The sequence below is a fragment of the Erpetoichthys calabaricus genome, chromosome 14 (genome assembly GCF_900747795.2).
Source record: "Erpetoichthys calabaricus chromosome 14, fErpCal1.3, whole genome shotgun sequence".
Classification (NCBI taxonomy): domain Eukaryota; kingdom Metazoa; phylum Chordata; class Cladistia; order Polypteriformes; family Polypteridae; genus Erpetoichthys; species Erpetoichthys calabaricus.
This window is the reverse complement of record NC_041407.2, coordinates 92,827,794-92,847,646: the sequence shown is the minus strand read 5'-3', so window position 1 is coordinate 92,847,646 and position 19,853 is coordinate 92,827,794. Positions and strand designations below refer to the sequence as shown.

The 19,853-nt window shown below is 42.0% G+C and overlaps 1 protein-coding gene across 4 annotated transcripts in view; it reads right to left on the bottom strand.

The window, feature by feature from the left end:
• Positions 1-1,706: 1,706 nt before the first annotated feature.
• med1 (mediator complex subunit 1) overlaps positions 1,707-19,853 on the bottom strand; it is a 36,752-nt gene continuing 18,605 nt past the window's right edge. For 2 of the 4 annotated variants that reach the window (XM_028818670.2, XM_051919070.1), the window contains 9 exons: positions 17,428-17,501; positions 17,226-17,336; positions 16,859-16,973; positions 16,628-16,752; positions 15,783-15,901; positions 15,042-15,243; positions 6,440-6,535; positions 6,201-6,306; positions 1,707-5,983 (listed from right to left, as the gene is read on the bottom strand). In XM_028818670.2, coding sequence (XP_028674503.2) covers positions 2,179-5,983; positions 6,201-6,306; positions 6,440-6,535; positions 15,042-15,243; positions 15,783-15,901; positions 16,628-16,752; positions 16,859-16,973; positions 17,226-17,336; positions 17,428-17,501 — 4,753 coding nt within the window. In that variant the 3' untranslated portion in view covers positions 1,707-2,178. The remainder of the gene's footprint in view (positions 5,984-6,200; positions 6,307-6,439; positions 6,536-15,041; positions 15,244-15,782; positions 15,902-16,627; positions 16,753-16,858; positions 16,974-17,225; positions 17,337-17,427; positions 17,502-19,853) is intronic. The other 2 variants (XM_051919071.1, XM_051919072.1) reach the window with 1 other exon arrangement.

The following is a 19,853-nucleotide window of genomic DNA, read 5'->3' as shown; positions in this document are numbered from 1 at the left end:
TCTTACACTCCAAATCGTAACCTTAGATCTTCAAATGAGTGTCTTCTTAGAATTCCAAGAGCTAAACTGAAAAGAAGTGGTGAGGCAGGCGGCCTTCTGTTGTTAGGCAACTAAAATCTGGAATAGCTGACAAATAAGAATTCACCAGGCTAATACAGTGGAGCACTTTAAAAACACTGCAGAAAACACATTACTTTAACATGGCTTTCTCATAGCTTCATCTTAGTTAAATCCTGATGCTCTGTATATTCAATTAATTATCATTATTATTCATGGTGGCTCCAAAATCCGTATAAACCCCTACTTTCTCTTCTGTTCTTTTTCCGGTTTTCTGTGGTGTGATCTGGACAACCACATCAAAGCACCGTGATGTCCCTACATTGATGGATTAAAGGCCAGAGGTCCACATGACCATCATCATCAAATTCTTCCATGAGAACCATGAATACAATGAGGACTGATTGAGGTCATTGGTGTCAGGTAGAATGCCTAGATGGGGCTGGGTGGTCTCGTGGCCTGGAACCCCTGCAGATTTTATTTTTTTTTCTCCAGCCGTCTGGAGTTTTTTTTTTGTGTTTTCTGTCCTCCCTGGCCATCAGACCTTACTTTTATTCTATGTTAATTAGTGTTCCCTAATTTTAATTATTTTGTCTTTTTTCTCTTTCTTCATCATGTAAAGCACTTTGAGCTACATTGTTTGTATGGAAATGTGCTATAGAAATAAATGCTGTTGTCAGGCACAAAAACAACACAGCAGCACATCATCAAAAGAACACCACAGGCACAGTCAAGCATGGCGGAGGCAGCGTCACGCTTCAGGGTTGCGTTTCTGCACCTGGAACTGGAGCTTTAGTCACAGTGGATGGAATGATGAAGAGCTCCAAGCATCAGTCTATTTTGGCATAAACCGTTCAAACATCTGCTAGGAAGCTGAAGATGAGGATGAAGACAAACTTCACCTTTCAGCATGACAACAACTCAAAGCATACATCAAAACCAACAAAGCAATAGCTTCATCAAGGGAGGATGAATGCTCTGGAATGGCCCACCCAGACCTGTGGGGTGACCCGACGAGAGACGTGCACAGCAGATGCCATTGTTATTTTGACAGATCTGGAAATGTTTTGCATGGAGGAGTGGGCAAAAATCACCAAGTCCAGATGTGCCAAACTGATTGACTCTTTCCCAAAAAGACAGAGTGCTGTAATAAAATCAAAAGGTGATTTAACTAAGTATTTGTTTAGGGGGGCTCTGCACACTAATGCTGCCAGGTTTTTGTAGGATTTCCCCCCCCTTTTTTTCATTAAACAGTTTCTGATTTATTTTCACCTTCTTTGTATATTTTTCCTTTTGCAATAAAAGGTAGAATAAGTTGTGACAGGATTTCTCTTGGTTTCATTTTTCTGTCACACAAAACCTGCCATTTTGGCCGGGTTGTGCAGACTTTTTATATCCCCTGTAAATGCTGACCACCTTGTAGAGATCAGCTTTCACTCGGGCATTAAAGAGACTTGTTTCTGTTGGTCAGTGTCAAAACGCCAAATTCAATCCACTGGGGTCCATTGTTGTGTTAACAATAAATTGTGACGAGCCCAGGAAGGGTGAATTCATTTTTACTGCCACTGTACAAAATTAAAACCACAGGTTACCCCTTTAAGGTTCAGACGCAAGTCTTTTTGATCACCTCTTGCCTACATTTGTTTTTACCGAACTTCTATCTTTTTAAAATTTTAAACCTTTTTTTTATTAAAGAAAGAAAAAAAAAACAATCAAATATTTAAATGACAAACATATTGCATCTCAACAGCCATGTTAAAAGCAATAAAAAGAATTTAAGATATTTAAAAACACTAAAATACCGTAACTAAAAACGTCACTGTTGTTGTTGTCCGGTTCCCTTTTAAATGGCTCGCTTCTGTGCACAGCTCAAGGTTGACCGCCATGGCACTGAGAAGCCTTGTGATTGGCAGAGCAAGGCTACCACGGTGCTCCAATACTGTTAGGCTAACCGCTCAGTCCATGAAGCATCAACCATCCATTTTTGTGGGATGGAAGGGGTCTCCCAAAAAAAAAAAAAAAAAGAACAACTTGGGAATCTTGAAGCAAAACTCCAGGCCACCACAGTCTCCCTTCTCGAGCAGACCTCTGCCATCAAGATTCTTGTTTCAGTGTTCATCCCTACTTGCCAAGGAACGAGTCCAGATTTCCAGTTAGTGCCGAATCCATGAGGTCATCGTCCTCGCTCCGTAGGTACCCTGGGCTGGGACGGGATGGCCGTTCAGAACCCAACAGTGACAAGGAAGCGTCAACTGATGTGATTGGGGACTTGGACCAGCCATCTGACTTTAGGCTGTGGCCGAATGAGGACTTTTTCTTCTCGCGCTCCTTGTCCCTCTCCTTGTCTCGTTCCCTGTCCCGTTCCTTGTCTCGATCCTTCTGCTTCTTCTTCTCTTTCTTGTGCTTCTTGTGTTTCTCGCTGCCTGTGCTGTACTCGTGTTGCTGCTGCTGCAGTGGCCGTAGCGAGTGGTCGTCATCAGAGCTGGGGCTGTTTTGGTGCGACTTCTCAGCGACTGAGCTGCTCCCGGACTCGCTTTCGCTGTCGTTGTTCTGAGGAGTGTAGCCAGGAGACTTGCTATGACTCGGGGAGCAGCGCTCATGTTTGGGAGTGGAGCCACTGAAAAGAGGGGAGCCATATGCCTTAGAAGTGGAAAGCTGTGGCCGGAGTCCATCAGCCGATACATCTCCGGGCTTCTGCAGAGTCACCTTAGCTTTAATGCTGGGCGAGCCACCATCTGGTTTGCTGATGATAATTTTGGCCACTCCGGTGCTACCCACATTTTTAGAGTCCAAAGACTTTTTGTCACCAGATCCTCCACTCGACATGGATACTTTAGATTTGTCCTTATCATTCTTCTCCCTCTTCCCAGAGGAGTAGTCCCCTCCTTGGCCTGTGGCTAGATTATGCTTAGAGCTCATGCCATGCTGAGATGATGGTGCCATGCTGGAGGGTACACCACCGTCTCCTCCTTCCTCAGGTCCTACCGAAGTCCCAACACCGTGCTTCAGTTTGTCAATGACAGCGGTCAGTGATGGCTTCTTGTTTCTGCTAGGAGACTTTCCTTTTGCATTTGGGTTGGTGCCCCCACCTCCAGTACCATATTGGGACTGTGATCCAGTTGAGAATGAGGAGGAACTAGATGAAGAGCTAGAAGTGGATGAAGTAGATGAAGAACTGGAGGATGATGTGCTTCCTGTTTGCTTTTGGGACCCTAGCCCACTGCCAGAAGATTTTGAACTGCTCCCACCTCCTGTACCAGATATATGGGACCCCCCAGATCCGATTGGTGACTTCGCTTTAGAGGATGGGGGTGTTCCTGGTACTTGCTGCTGCTTCATTGGAGAAGACAGTTTTTCAGAACTACTTGTGCCACCACTACTCCTGGAGTGGGATGGCGAGATGCTTGGCTTCCCTAACGTGGGGTTGATGAGAGAGGCAGGCGGTTTGCCCCCTTGTGGTTTAATCTTACTGCCACCTGCCCCTCCTGTACTGCTCAGTCCGTGTTTAGCCACAGGGGAAGAACCAGGCTTGCCTCCACCTAGAGAGGCAGCTTTAGATAAAGAGTTCCCTCCCATGGTATTGCCACTTACCCCTGAAGAATACATTCCACTAGACCCCCCGCTCGCTCCCCCTTGCGTCAGGGAACCCTCAGATTTACCACTTTTAGTTTTGCTCGAGGAAGAGGAGGAGGAATGGGAGTGGTGACTTTTACTACCTCCTCCTCCTCCCCCACTTCCACTGCCACCCCCAGAGCTACTTGAGGTGTACCCGCTATGGGAAGAGGTCTTCACTCCAGCCAGAGTTCCTTTTGGGATCTGGATGGTAATTTTAGGGATGGGGGGAGTTGCACCTCCAGCTCCCGTAGCTCCTCCAGGGGGAGTCTGTGACCTGCCGGAGGTCCCTGGAGATTTTGATCCACCGCTAGTCCCACTGACACTGGCAGGAGGAGTGAAAGGGCGACTTGCAGAACTGTGGGAAGGAGACTTCCCCTCAGGGTCAATCTTCTTTCGCTTTGCTGCCTTTTCTTTACTCTTACCGTCGCTAGACGGAGTGCGGCTACGCTTTCCCTTAGCCTCAGAAGACAGGCCTCCACCGGTCATGCAGGAGCCTCCTAGGCTTCCCGAGCCATTCCCGTCTTTGCAGCTAATCCCTCTCATCTGCTGCTGAAGCTGTTTACTGGACTTTGATGAGTCACCCTTTCCAAATTCTCCATCCAAAATCCCACTGCCTCCACCTGACCCGCCTATTATGGACATCGACGGACTCTGATTTCCACCTGTATGAGTTAAAGGAGGCTCCCCTACATCTGAACTTGACATGAGACTCCCTAAAGGGGGCTTACCGCCTCCTCCACTTCCCCCAAATACATTCATTTCAAAAGGGTCCTTCATTGAAGTATCTGGAAGGTGATGTTGACCCTGACTGGGGTTTTGAGGAATTGGTGTTGACTGTGCACCTGACTGAGACTGTGAGACTCCGCTGCTGTATGGCTTGGCCATTTCTATGTCTCCATCTCCGCTGTGACTGCTTTCATCAAAGTAGTTTTGTGGAAAACCCTGACTTTGCAGTAGCTCAGGATTGAAATCTGTGTCCGCAAAGAAATTATTAGATGATGAGTCACTGTTGGGTGTAGTGGCTGTAGCAGCCTCTGCCAGAAGGTCAGCTGGATCTGTGGCAAAAGGATTTTCATTGCTGCCTGCAGCAAAAACATCAGTGTCAAACAGTGTGCTGCCCTGCCCCGAGCTTGAAGAGTCTCTGACGGGTGTACCCAGCGTCCCACTGTCATCACCACCTATGCTCCCAGCATGAGTGTGAACATGGCTGCCTCCTACACCAGAAATCTTTGAAGTCTGTTCAGCAATATCTGACAGGATGTCATTCACATCTGCACCAATGCTGTCCGAGCTGGAGAGTCTAACCATCCTGCCTTGTGGGGCAAGTCCATGTGAGGCATGCGGGTGTGAAGGTAAGGAGTGATGATAGGTTGGGGCCACACCACCCACAACCACTCCTGCAGGAGGGGTACCACACTGGCTGGGGGCAGGGGTGATGTTGTGAGGAGTGTCTAAACCATCTCCAGGTATGCCAACATCAAAAATCGGGTTTTGTGAAGCATCAACATCCATAGAAAACAATTCTCTGTGAAAGTCATCCTCGGTTTGGTGCTGAGGCTTGGTCAGACACATGCCACCATTTCCACTTTTGTCTGACATGGAAGCAGAGGCCCTTGGGCGCTTTTTTTTGGGCTTACTACCAGAAGCAGTGGGTGCTCCAGATGGATCTGTCAGAGGAGATCCTGCAGAATTTTGTCTTTCTAAATTGCTTGAGCCATATAAGCTGGAGAAGTCTTGAGCGGGATTGTCTTTTAGGAGATTCATAAGCATGGGATGGTTCTTGGTATTGCTGGCCGGAGAGGACACCGGAGGTGGTGTGAGATGAGGTTGACCTGAAGATGGAGGCGGAGTAGGACTAGACCCTACACTGCCTGTGATCTGCAGAAGACTAGTGAGAATTGGATTTTGGGTGACTTTGTTGAAGTCATCTGTATGTGCTGGCACTCCACTCACAGGATTGGAGCTTTCCCCTGGTCCAGAACCACTTCCTAGACTTGGCCCACCTCCTGTGCTTCCTACTCCAGCTGCCTGGCGATCTTTCAGACCCAACCCCATGTCAAATAAAGTGATCGGGCCCAAAAAAGAATTTCCACCACTGCCACAACTTCCTCCAGGGGTGCCTAGCTGGCTGTTCCCAGTTCCACCACTCCCACCAGTGCCCATGCTGTACTCAGGGCTTCCAGTGTGTGGTAAACGACTTTTCGGTATTGCATCCACAGTCTCAGCAATAAGGGACAAAGCTGGTGTGTCGGCTTGTATTGTCTCAGCCTTCCGACGAATAGCACGCATTGTTACAGGGATGGACATGCACCTAGACATAGAGGAAAAAAAGAAATATGAGAACCATGGGTGAAGATGAGATGGAAGATGCCAAAAAGAAGGCACAGAGGAAAAGAGACAAAAACAAAAACCCTGGTCAGTTATGAGATGAAAAAAAAGTAGACACAGAAGCAAAAATACGAATAGGAGAACCATTATGATGCAAAATGATACGATAAAGGAGGAAGAACACAAAAAAGTATTCCTACCTCTCCACCACTTTGGTGATGAAGTCATCCGTACAAATAAGGGCATCTGACAACCCTTTGTAGAGCTTGCAGTACACCCGATGGGAATCCATGACATCCATTACCACTAAAGGGCAGGAGGAGAAAAGACAACAGGGGTGAGACTCTTTGAGCAGCCACCATGGTCTGCCTACTTATCCATCACTGGTCATAAGATACAATTTAGAGATCAAGCATCGAATGACAGTGAAAATACTCACCACAGACTAGGGACTCATTGACAGGGTGCTGAAAGGAAATGCTGAAGCTCGTGTCTGTGAGCGGACACACCTCAAACTGGAGGAGGCCGGGAGAATCTTGATATGAGAAAGAAACAGTAAACTACTGATTAGGCTTATTGAAAGATTCCACTGACTTTTCCCTATTTGTTGTGCACATATAACTTTTGTCTTTGCAATTTATACGCACTAGGGTTTAATTTAAAATAACATGCTAGTAAAAAAAAAAAAATGCTTGCCCTATCAGTTGTAGCTTAAAACACTACATAAATGTCTAATCTCGTTCACTATGGAATCCCTGGTACTGCATCACATTAGCAGGTATGTACACGAATATCCCAGGAGTGTAACAAAGCCATTTCATTTAATTTATAGGGGGCTGCAGCCTATCCCAGCTACACTGGATAAAAGGCAGGAGTGCCAGTTCATTGCAGGTCTCACTCAGTAGCAAATCCATAGGACTAGTTTAAAGCGGTCAACTAACTTAACATGCACATCTTTGGGTAAAAAAACATCAGTACATAGGGGAAAAAAACTACACAGACATGGGTGCAAGTGCAAAATCCACACACATGCGACAACTAGGCAACTCAAACCTTAGACATCAGAAGTACAAGGAGATGACATCACTGTGGCATCACTGCTGCACATGCAAGCAAACTTTCAGCGATTATTCTTTACAAATTAAAATACTATCTGCTTACTGGTAAAAAAAAAAGCCTCCTTTAAAAGGTGCTCAGCATTATGCTTATAATTTGGTAGCAAACTTTCAACTAATCAAATGAGTCTGATTAATGCAAGTCAAGTCAAACTTTATTTATAAAGCACATTCAACAGCCAAAACTGAACCAAAGTACTGTACTAAAAATGGTAAAAGAAGCAATTAAAAAATTTATATATGCACCACAAAACTGCAAACTTAACCATTACATAAAAGATAAACTCAAAATACATACCCTCGAGCATACATACAGTTCTGCTTGAAAGTTTGTGAACCCTTTAGAATTTTCTATATTTCTGCATAAATATCACCTAAAACATCATCAGATTTTCACTCAAGTCCTAAAAGTAGTGAAAGAGAAACCAGTTAAACAAATGAGACAAAAATATTACACTTGGTCATTTATTTGTTGAGGAAAATGATCGAATATTACATATTTGTGAGTGGCAAAAGTATGTGAACCGCTAGGATTATCAGTTAGTTTGAAGGTGAAATTCGACTCCAGTGTTTTCAATCAATGGGATGACAATCAGGTGTGAGTGGGCACCCTGTGTTATTTAAAGAACAGGATCTATCAAAGTCTGCTCTTCACAACATGTTTGTGGAAGTGTATCATGGCACGAACAAAGGAAATTTCTGAGGACTTCAGAAAAAGAGCTGTTGATGTTCATCAGGCTGGAAAAGGTTACAAAACCATCTCTAAAGAGTTTGGATTCCACCAATCCACAGTCAGACAGATTGTGTACAAATGGAGGAAATTCAAGACCATTGTTACCCTCCCCAGGAGTGGTCAACCAATAAAGATCACTCCAAGAGCAAGGCGTGTAATAGTCGGCGAGGTCACATAGGACCCCAGAGTAACTTCTAAGCAACTGAAGGCCTCTCTCACATCAGCTAATGTTCATGTTCACGAGTCCACCATCAGGAGAACACTGAACAACAATGGTGTGCATGGAAGGACTGCAAGGAGAAAGCCACTGCTCTCCAAAAAAAACATTGCTGCTCATCTGCAGTTTGCTAAAGATCACGTGGACAAACCAGAAGGCTATTGGAAGAATGTTTTGTGGACGGATGAGTCCAAAATAGAACTTTTTGGTTTAAATGAAAAGTGTTATGTTTGGAGAAAGGAAAACACTGCATTCCAGCATAAGAACCTTATCCCATCTGTGAAACATGGTGGTGGTAGTATCATGGTTTGGACCTGTTTTGCTGCATCTGGGCCAGGACGGCTTGCCTTCATTGATGGAACAATGAATTCTGAATTATATCAGAGAATTCTAAAGGAAAATGTCAGGACATGTCCATGAACTGAATCTCAAGAGAAGGTGGGTCATGCAGCAAGATAACGACCCTAAGCACACAAGTCATTCTACCAAAGAATGGTTAAAGAAGAATAAAGTTAATGTTTCGGAATGGCCATGTCAAAGTCCTGACCTTAATCCAATCGAAATGTTGTGGAAGGACCTGAAGCGAGCAGTTAATGTGAGGAAACCCACCAACATCCCAGAGTTTAAGTGGTTCTGTACGAAGGAATGGGCTAAAATTCCACCAGGCCGGTGTGCAGGACTGATCAACAGTTACCGGAAATGTTTAGTTGCAGTTATTGCTGCAAAGGGGGGTCACACCAGATACAGAAAGCAATGGTTCACATACTTTTGCCACTCACAAATATGTAATATTCGATCATTTTCCTTAATAAATAAATGACCAAGTATAGTATTATTGTCCCATTTGTTTAACTGGTTTCTCTTTATCTACTTTTAGGACTTGAGTGAAAATCTGATGATGTTTTAGGTCATATTTATGCAGAAATAGAGAAAATTCTAAAGGGTTCACAAACCTTCAAGCACAACTGTATTTATAATCATGAATGTACATGAGCCAACATATACAAACATAATGTCAACCTCTTGCAGGGTCAAATGCCAGCAGGAAGAGATAAGTCTTTAAAGATGACTTACAAATGGTCAGTGTTGAAGTGGAATTAATATCTTCATTATTAAACGAAGGTTGTATATATGCACAGATGCCAGACGCCAGAAGCAACCAATGCCGAAAGCGCACGCGCACAGCGCCTCAGAGTCAAACGGATTGGTAGAGAACATGCGGTGTACAGATACAGAATATACAAATTGGTTGTTGCAACTGGGAAATGGAAACCTTACCAATGTGTTTGAACTTCAGCCAGATATTATTGAAATCCCTCACGCCTTTATTTGCGACGACTTGGTAACTGAGGTTTTTGGTAAAGCAATATCATTAGACCAGATACCACTTTTGACACACCGGGCTATATTATGTCCATAGAATATTGACGTTGACCGGATAAATAACCCAAGTGATTGGATTGCTTCCTGCAGAAAGCCACATCTTTCTAAGTCCTGACAGTGTTGATTCTGAAGACGAAAGTGAGCATCTTAATTTCCCATTAGAATATTTAAACACTATTAACCCGGCCGGATTACCACAACACAATCTTAAACTTAAAGTAGAGACAATAGTCATGCTATTTAGAAACCTTAACACTAAACAAGGTTTATGCAACGGTACACGGTTGGTCGTGAACAGCATGAGACAACATGTTATTGAGGCACAAGTGCTTACGGGATCCCATACTGGCGATACTGTTTTAATTCCCAGAATTGACCTTACAAGTTCTGACCTGGAATTACCTTTTAAACTTAAACGACGCCAATTTCCCATTAAGTCTGCATTTGCCATGACGATCAACAAATCCCAAGGACAAACCATGGACAAAGTAGGGATCTACTGTACCTATCTGAGCCTGTATTTGGACATGGACAACTTTATGTTGCCTTTTCAAGAGTTCGGCGTTCGTATGATGTTAAAGTGAAGGTTTTAACTACTCCATACCAGGGACAGCTGATTCAAGGACAGGAAGCCATCTTTACCAAAAATATTGTTTATAAGAAAATTTTTGATTAACTATTTTGAATTTACCATTTTGTGAATTTTTTGTGTCCAATTTACTTCATTTAAACCTTTGCACCCATATATTTTTTTTACTTATGAGTGCAGCAACTCAAAGACATTTTTGGACTTAAATGAAATAACAATTACATTTCAATTTTAGTTTTAATAAATTGGTTAAAGATAGTACAAATATATTTATTTAATTAAATTAAAATTTTCCCAGGACGCTCCCACCCTCCATGATTTTTCATCTCTCCTAAGATCGGAGGGAACAGAAAGTGATTGCCATTCTTGGATTTGCAATTCTTTAGAGAATCAGGGGTTTACTGGTACAGTAATAAGGCAAACCATTCCAAAGAAAAGGAGAAGCCACCGCAAAAGTGAACAGCAAATATTCAGCATGGAAGTGTCACAGCCATCTCCAGTTTTCCTAAAAACTCTATGGTGACCTATCCTTAAAAGAAGACTTGCTGTACAAGAGCTAAGGTAGGTGACTGGCTGAAGAGCAGGTGGAAAGCATCTGCCATTTGCGCACAAGCTATAACTCCTTTTGGGACTGAAATAATGTCACTCCACAGTTTCTTGCCTGCAGAAACAATAAAAGAAGTGCAAATAGGCAGCCCACCAGCGGTCCACAGCCACACCCAGTTACACTCCAAACCTCTTCCTGCACAAGTGGTAAAATGTCCTGAAAATGCTTTTTAAATTAGGATAACTATGGATACGTTTGAAATGCCAGTCCCTACTGACAAGTACTTCACTCCTTGTATGCTTTGTCATTACACATTTTTTTCCCTTTCTTTTGTTCCTTCTGCTATGTCTCTCTATTATAATAAAAAATCTTGGAAGGCTGAGGAGGAGACGAGACGCGAGTTTCTCCGAGACACTTGAATTCCCGCTAGACAAGGCAGTGAGACAAAAAAAGGTCAGCTGCTGTACAGGCTTTTAAATGTTTGAAGCGCTGCGTGACATGCAGACCACGCAGCTCGGCACAAGCAGCAGCAGATGCAGCAATCCAGCTGATCGAGCACAGAGCAGGTTAAAAAAAAAAAAAAAATGTATTTGTTTCCCATTGTATCACCGTTTAAGAGGGGGTTTCAGAGGAGCGACCACATCTCCTTAGCATGATTTCACCCCCACCTCTTCACAACGCGAGAGGCAGAGACACAAAGTGGCTGGTACGTAACGTGCCCCGGGGGGCGAAGGGGGTGGGCAAGCAAATCGAGCAGGGGGCAAAGCCCCCTAGTTTTTAATAAAATACTCAGGCAGTCTGATCGTTTGACCTAAAATCATGACACCTTAAGTTATGCTTTATAATTTTGTATACACATTGTAAAAGACAACCTCCAAGTGAAAAACAAATGCTTAAAAATTCATAAACTTAATAGTAAAAAAAAAAAAAAAAAAAAAAAAAACTTAGTTTTTATATTAAAAGTAAATAGTAAAAATAGTATTAACAATAGTAAAAAAAACAAACAAACAAAAAAAAACAAAAACTATACTATAAGTCTAGCTCAGGGGTAGGCAACGTCGGTCCTGGTGAGCCGCAGTATGTGCAGGTTTTTGTTCCAACCCAGTTCCTTAACGAGAACTCAATTATTGCTGATGAAGCACATATTGCTTAAGTGACATTTTGATGCTTCATTTTAGTGGTCTCGCTTGTTAAGGTTCTCCAACCTTAATTGCTTATTTCAATCTTAAACTGCTGCATTCAGTGTTTTAATTGCTCCTTATTAGCAATAAGATGTAAAAGACAAAGCAGCCAGCAGTTCTCCAGCTAGCTTTTTTCCAATTACATCTGTGTGTGTTCATCATGCACTGTTTGATTTAATAAAACACTTAATAGAAAAATGTGACAGACTGAAAATGATCTGTTTTAGGCTTCATATCATTTGGATGATATCTTTGGAAAGGAAAAAAATCTACGATATAAGAGCCTTACATTGCACAGACTAACAAGCCATAAAATGAAATAAGGTCTGAGATTGGCAATGATTGGTTTCTAATTAAGCAATTGGGTTGGAATGAAAACCTGTAGCCACTGCGGCTCACCAGGACCGACGTTGCCTACCCCTGGTCTAGCTCTATTCAATCACAATGCATGTTATTACTGAAGAATATCACCTTTTCTGTAGTCCATAGTCAAGACTCAGCTAAAGATAGTAAAGTGCTTTCAAGCAACCTACAAGGAAATGCTGAGGAAAAAAAAATGCTTGTCTGGAAATTTCAAAGGCACTAAGTAGTCAGAATGCAGAGATTATCGTCACTAACTAGTGGAAGATGGATGGTGGCACCCAGGCTTTGCTACATCAGACTGACTGCCCAATTAGAAAACAGCAGCAACTCTCATGGAGCTGCAGGTCTTTGTCTCATTGACTGCTCAATTTTAGCATCTTACAGCCCAAAGTTTTCATATTTCTGGCCTGTTTCACACTGTGGCATAAACATGATGCACTGAGAAACGCAAAACACAATATTAAAAGAAATGCAGAATTTTTTTTTCTACCTAAATTGGAAAATGCTTGATTAAAACCCAAATGCCACATCTTAACCAAGAATGATAACCCTACAGGGGTGTTTTGAAGGCAGCCTTGTGTTAAGGGTGGACATTTGCTCAGAAACAAAGAAGATTGGATGAAGGTTAATACACAATATCCTACTTTATGGGAGAGTAGGTGTAAACTAATAAAAAATAAAGGTTGGAAATAAAAAACATTAAGAACAAGAAATCTGATGTGTCATGTACATGACATTTTATACTTAAGCCAGTGATTTTGGCAGTAAAATATTCTTCTTCTTCTTCTTTCAGCTGCTCCTGTTAGGGGTTGCCACAGCGGATCATCTTCTTCCATATCTTTCTGTCCTCATCATCTTGCTCTGTCACACCCATCACCTGCATGTCCTCTCTCACCACATCCATAAACTTTCTCTTAGGCCTTCCTCTTCTCCTCTTCCCTGGCAGCTCTATCCTTAGCAACCTTCTCCCAATATATCCAGCATCTCTCCACTGCACATGTCCAAACCAACGCAATCTCGCCTCTCTGACTTTATCTCCCAACTGTCCACCCTGAGCTGACCCTCTAATGTCCTCATTTCTAATCCTGTCCATCCTCGTCACACCCAATGCAAATCTTAGCATCTTTAACTCTGCTACCTCCGGCTCTGTCTCCTGCTTTCTGGTCAGTGCCACCGTCTCTAACCCATATAACATAGCTGGTCTCACTACAGTCCTGTAGACCTTCCTTTTCACTCTTGCTGATACCTGTCTGTCGCAAATCACTCCTGACACTCTTCTCCACCCATTCCACCCTGCCTGCACTCTCTTTTTCACCTCTCTTCCACACTCCCCGGGTTGATATTTATTATGTGCACTGAAATTGAAAATGTTTTCTTTTCACTATTGGTGGTGCACTGTGTACTGTAAACATACACAAACAAAATCAGCATCTGTCTACAGCAAAAGTGATTTTACTCATAACCATTTGCTTTTTTTTTTTTTTGCATAAAGAGTCTCATGTTTTAGGTTGTCCTTTCTAACTTCAGTCATATATAATAATGCTTGATTATTTTATAACGTACCTTAGTTCACACTGATTCTGCCAACACTTGTGCTCAGACCCAAGATAGGAAGTTGTCTGTCCAGAGTCATGTTAAGAACAAAATCAGTCACATAAGTACTGTTTTTCTTTGTTTTGGGTTTTCTTTGTTGTCCCCCCCCCAGACCCCCCCGTCTTTCTGATTTCTTAATTCAAATTCCTCTTGGTTTTGTTATACTTGGCACTTCACAAAACCTGTTTCTTGGGTTTAGATTTCATATAAATTTGCATTACCGGTTTATTTTTAGTTTCATTTTTTCAAAGTCTATCTTTTATCATCACAACTGCTCTCTTAATTTTTGGCCATTAATGGCAGGAGCTAAACTTCAGGCAGGTAATATGCCGTAATGTTTAGAACATTGGATTTCAAACCTCACTGTGTAAAGTCCTTTAACCTCCCTGCACTCCAATTATTTAAAAAGGATTGTAAAGAACTGTAGTGCACCCTGACTTAAAGGAGTCTAGCAAATATTCAGTCAAGTTTATGTTATAATAGGACAATGAATCTGGAATATCGCCTGAGTGATCCTGGCATGGCTGAAAAATAAGCCAACATTCTTGAAGTTCCAACCTCAAACCAGCTGAAAATCTGAGGAATTTCATCAAGAGTGTCCACAGTATCCTGGCAACATGACGGCATGTCAACAGTTCCATAAAGAGAAACTGGCAGACATTGACATCTGCAAGTGTTCTATGTTGACAGAAATCTAAGAAAAAAGGCTGGATTATTTAGCCAGAATACAGTCTTTTTTTAATTTTGAATTGATTCCCTTAAAGTATGAACATTTGGTTTTTTACTTAGGGGTTTTTCTCATAATGATCCTTAAACTTAAGCCAAAAAATAATTATTTTGAAAGGTTGTATAAATGTTCTATAGGCACTGATTGCACCCAAAATAGGAAAAACACACACATACACACAAAATCATCTCTGAAATGTGATAAGCCCAACCTGGCAATGCTGCTCCTAAACAACGTACTGCCCACCATCTGAAAGCAGTTTAATTTTATACAGGTGTCAATAGCACCTCATCACCACTGGGGCTGCTCTTTCCTATTCGCCCAGGAAACGCTCACGTTGGTGCCAGCTTGACTTAATCTTAATTGACACATCATAAGGCAATGAGATTATGTGGATTTTAATGAAGCTAAATTCATTACTTACAAGCTGTATTCTCTGCACAGTAAGAAAATCCAAGGAGTAAGCACACACCTGCTTGACACTATAGACTGGATATACTATATTAATTTAAACCCATCTTGTTTTTCTGTGTACAAAGAAAAAGAAAAATTGAGTGTGCTTGTAAATATTGAAAGACATTACCACTACTCACCATCTTTGAGAACAGTACGCTTGACACAGCTACCTATCAGCGTGTTGTATGTTGCTTGATGGCGGATCAGATCCAGCAGTCCAGGAACCTGGGCTGGGTGACGGAATGGAATCTTCGACAGGAGTGTCCCTTGCAGACATTGACCATTATGCACTGGCGCATCACTGTTCAAGAAGTAACAGTGCTGTTGTCCTGGTAAAGACTGCGGAAAAGTAGTGTCAGGGTGATAAGAATATATACTTTTTTAATGAGAGGTCTCTTAGCCCATATCAGCTAGAGAAAGAGAAAGAGAGAGAGAGAGAGAGAGAAAGAGGAACATAAGCAGTGGAAAGAAAAAACAAAAATAAACAAGAGGCATGAAAATGGGAGGCCATGAGTGGAGCAAGGGAGGAGAAAGAGGGTGAAAGGTAACAAAGAGTGTAAATGAAAAGAGAGGAAATGGTTCAAAAGAAAACTAGGAACGGAAAGAGACAGGAAAGTAGAAAGTTGCATGTCAGGAAACACAGCAGATAAGCCGATGGGAGGGTAAGGATAAGGATAATATGACTAAAATGAGAACTAAAATCTGCAAAATAAATGAATAAATGAAAAATAAATAAATAAATAAAGCAAGGAGCAATCAGGAAAGAAAGGGAGGTAAAAGAGAGATGGGTCACATAAGGCTTGAACAGAAACAGTGAAAGGCAGTAAGTGAAAACATGTCAGAAGGAAAGAGCAGAGAGACAACAACCAAGAACTTACAGCATAGAAACGCATGCCATGTGCTGAAAGTGGTGGGCCGCCTTCCTCTTGTAATTTGCACTGAGTAATGAGTTCATACAAAGGTGTCCGGGATGGGGCCAAGTCAGGAATGGGAATTCCTGTTAGAAAAGTGTATTGAGAATATGAACATATTGTGAAGGACGACAGACCTGAAAGGAGCCTAGGAGGTACAGGTCAGGAATTGGTCTATAAATTTGCCTGTTAAAAATTACATTAAACAATTACATAAGCTGTATATAAAGTACATAAAGAGTAACCAGAAGGGTTTGCTATGCTCCATTTTTATGAAGGAAGCTTTAAACATAGACAATAGAGAGATACTATAATACAGGTGTAGGATACTGGGAGGTTAAGCATAATTCTCCCCAGTACAGCTGGGAGCAGTGCAGAGATCCATCGCCCTATATGCGGCCTTCCATTAAAGTGCTAGCTAACAATCTCTGGCACTACCCACACTTGGTAGGTGAACACTGTAGTGGGTAGCAGAAGAAAAAGAGTCTCCCAGCTACCATCTCTTATGATGAGGAACTTCTGATTCACTACATAATGCCCCCCATCATCTTTCTGTTACAGAATAACCCACTTAGCATACGTCCAACATACATAAGGAACAGATCTACTCCTTCTTATAAAGGTTTACTTACGCCGTCATGGTGATCCAAGTAAATATTGAACAATATAATTTTAAACAGACCATCATCAGCCTGACTATTACACCATACCTCCTGAAATATCCACCATTCAAGGCTCCAAATGGATCCTCCTTTACAATAACTACCAAACCTTTTATCCCCACTAAACTGCCACCCAGCTTTGGGGCATACCTGTGCAGCTCTCTAGCTTCTGTATAAATGCTGAAGAAAAGGGTATTGGTTGCTGAAGCTTCAGGAGAAAACAGGCTGGCAGATCAACACAGTTTGAGTTGGTGACGGAAGAGAAAGATGGTGTTCTATGGACAAAATGAACACATTCAGAGAAAATGAGAACCTGGGACAGCTAAAGGAATAGGACAAAGCGGTCAGGCAATCCCCTATGCTCCCTGGTTCTGGACTTACCCTTTGTTGTCTACAGGATGTGAACCAGTGATCAGTGGTGCAATGGGAAGCTTGTACATAGATGAAGCTCCTTCAATCGTCACTGACACGTTCAAGCCCAGAGACCGTGGGACTGCTGGCAGGAGGAGTTATACAAACACACTGAACAGTAAAATCACACCCCAGAAAATAAAATTTTAACATCCCAGTACATGGCCTCACAAATCCTGGTTTTCCAGCTAAAACCCACAACAGACACCACAAGCTAATTAACAAATTTTAGACATCTTCCTTCTTTTAACCTACAACTAGATGCAGGTGATCTAAGGCCATAAGTAACTAAATGTCAAACCTAAAATGTGTCACTGGACACAGTACTGCAGCTTACCATTGACATTAACATCACTCAGCTGAAGGAGAGCCCCAGTTCCTTCTTCAAGCATATCACAGGCTAGCACATCAGATGGAGACACATAACATTTGAGATTCATCAAGTGACCTGTATGAAGCACAAATTAACAGTTCTCAAAACATAATCTAGTAAATAAAGTCACCAGCGTATATAGAGGTTGTACAGATTTACTACATACCTCCACACCGAGGAGTCAGAAGTCCTACGCTGCCATGAAGTATGGTGTATAAAGTACTGCCACTGGTTGCCAACCTATAAGACATAAAAATGTATGAGATACATCATTTAAAAGAAATAAAATACGAGAAGGTGGAAGGAGGAGAAGCACTGGTGATTATCAGTTTGCAGGTATATTAGAATCAATTTAAGGATAATGCAGAAATCAGAAAAGCAAAAACAGAATCCATTTGGAAAATTAACTAATACCATAATAAGCAGCAGGCCATTGCAGTACGAGAAACAAAATTAACAGAAATGAACAACAGAATAATCCTATGAGCATCGCTAACAATACTGTGAAGAAGCACAAGCATTGCAACAAGTCTGTTCTTGGTACACAGAAGCATGTGCTGGTAAAATAAACAAATAAGAAAACAACAGCTGGTTGCACCACCAATGAAGCCAGTTTATCAGTAAATGATAAAGGAGAAGTAAATGTGACCCTTTGAGCTACAGTGGGTACAAGATTTGGCATAAAACAGAACCTCATCAGTGGGACAGTGCCTGGTCTGATGAGTCTTAATTTCTGCTGCAACATTCGGATGGTAAGTTCAGAATTTGGCGTCAACAACATTAAAGCGTCGATCCATCCTGCCTTGTATCAAATGTTCAGGCTGATGGTGGTGGTGTAATGGTGTGGGTAACTTGTTCTTGGCACAATTTGGGCCCCTTAGTACCAATTGAGCATTGTTTCAATGCCACAGCCTACCTGAGTATTGTTGCTGACCATGTCCATCCCTTTATGATCGCACTGTGCCCATCTTCTGATGGCAACTTCCAGCAGGATAAGGCACCATGTCACAAAGATCAAAACATCTCATACTGGTTTCTTGAAAATGACAATGAGTACACTGCAATCAAATGGCCTCTAGTCACCAGATCTCCATCCAATAGAGCACTTTTGGGATGTGGTGGAATGGGAAATTTGCATCAAAGAGGTGCAGTCAACAAATCTGCAGCAACTGCACGATGCTATTATGTCAATATGGACCAAAATCCCAGAGGAATGAACCTTGTTGAATCTATGTCACAAAGAATTGTAGTCTGGGGGGGGTCCAACCAGGTACTAGCAAAGTGTACCTAATAAAGTGGTCACATAAGAATGTGTGTGTGTGTGTTCGGCCCGCATAGCTCCTTTATCTTTGATTAGATTTAAATCATGCCATGGCACCCTGAAGTTAATGAGTTGGAAGAAGAAAGAAGTGCGAGGCTACAGCATGAAGCTGAAAGAAAGCAACTCCGTTGCCAAAGTGAAACTGCCGAGGAAAGAGAAACTCACTTAGCCGCTAATACACAAGCGAGGCAAACATATTGGCAATACAAAACCTTCAAGGAGAGAGAAACTCGCTTACCGCTGATAGACGAGGGAGGCGAGCATTTCGGCAAAATGAAACCACAGAGGAAAGAGAAACTCGCTTAAACCGCTAATGTATAAAGCAATGCGATTGATTAATTAAAGTGCCAGAATCCATGATATGCCATGGTTCCATTATTAATGAAATATTTGGACACAGAATCTCTAAGGACATAGCACCGTCCTTTTCCAAATGAGCCATTCTGTACCCAAAAAATGATGTTGAACGACTTAACAATCAAGTAATTGACATCATTGATGGTGAGTATGTTACTTAAGTTATGACTCCATTGTAGCTGATGACGACCAGGAAAGAGACAACTTTCCTGTGGAGTTTTTGAACAGCATTACACTATCTGCAATGCCAAATCATAGTCTTATACTGACAGCAGGATGTATTATCATGCTCCTTCAAAACCTAAATACAAAGCGTGGACTGTATAACGGAACTTGCTTGGTTGTTACAAAATGTAATTCTAAGCAGAAGTTCTTACTCGATCAGCTGAAGGTGATAGAGTGTTGATTCTTCAAATCGATTTATGCATATACACATATCATATATATATATATATATATATATATATATATATGTGTGTGTATATACACAGTGGGGCAAAAAAGTATTTAGTCAGCCACCAATTGTGCACGTTCTCCCACTTAAAAAGATGAGAGAGGCCTGTAATTTTCATCATAGGTATACCTCAACTATGAGAGACAAAATGAGAAAAAAAAATCCAGAAATTGGTCAATAACAAAAGTTCATCTCAATACTTTGTTATATACCCTTTGTTTGCAATGACAGAGGTCAAATGTTTTCTGTAAGTCTTCACAAGGTTTTCACACACTGTTGCTGGTATTTTGGCCCATTCCACCATGCAGATCTCCTCTAGAGCAGTGATGTTTTGGGGCTGTCGCTGGGCAACACGGACTTTCAACTCCCTTCAAAGATTTTCTATGGGGTTGAGATCTGGAGACTGGCTAGGCCACTCCAGGACCTTGAAATGCTTCTTACGAAGCCACTCCTTTGTTAC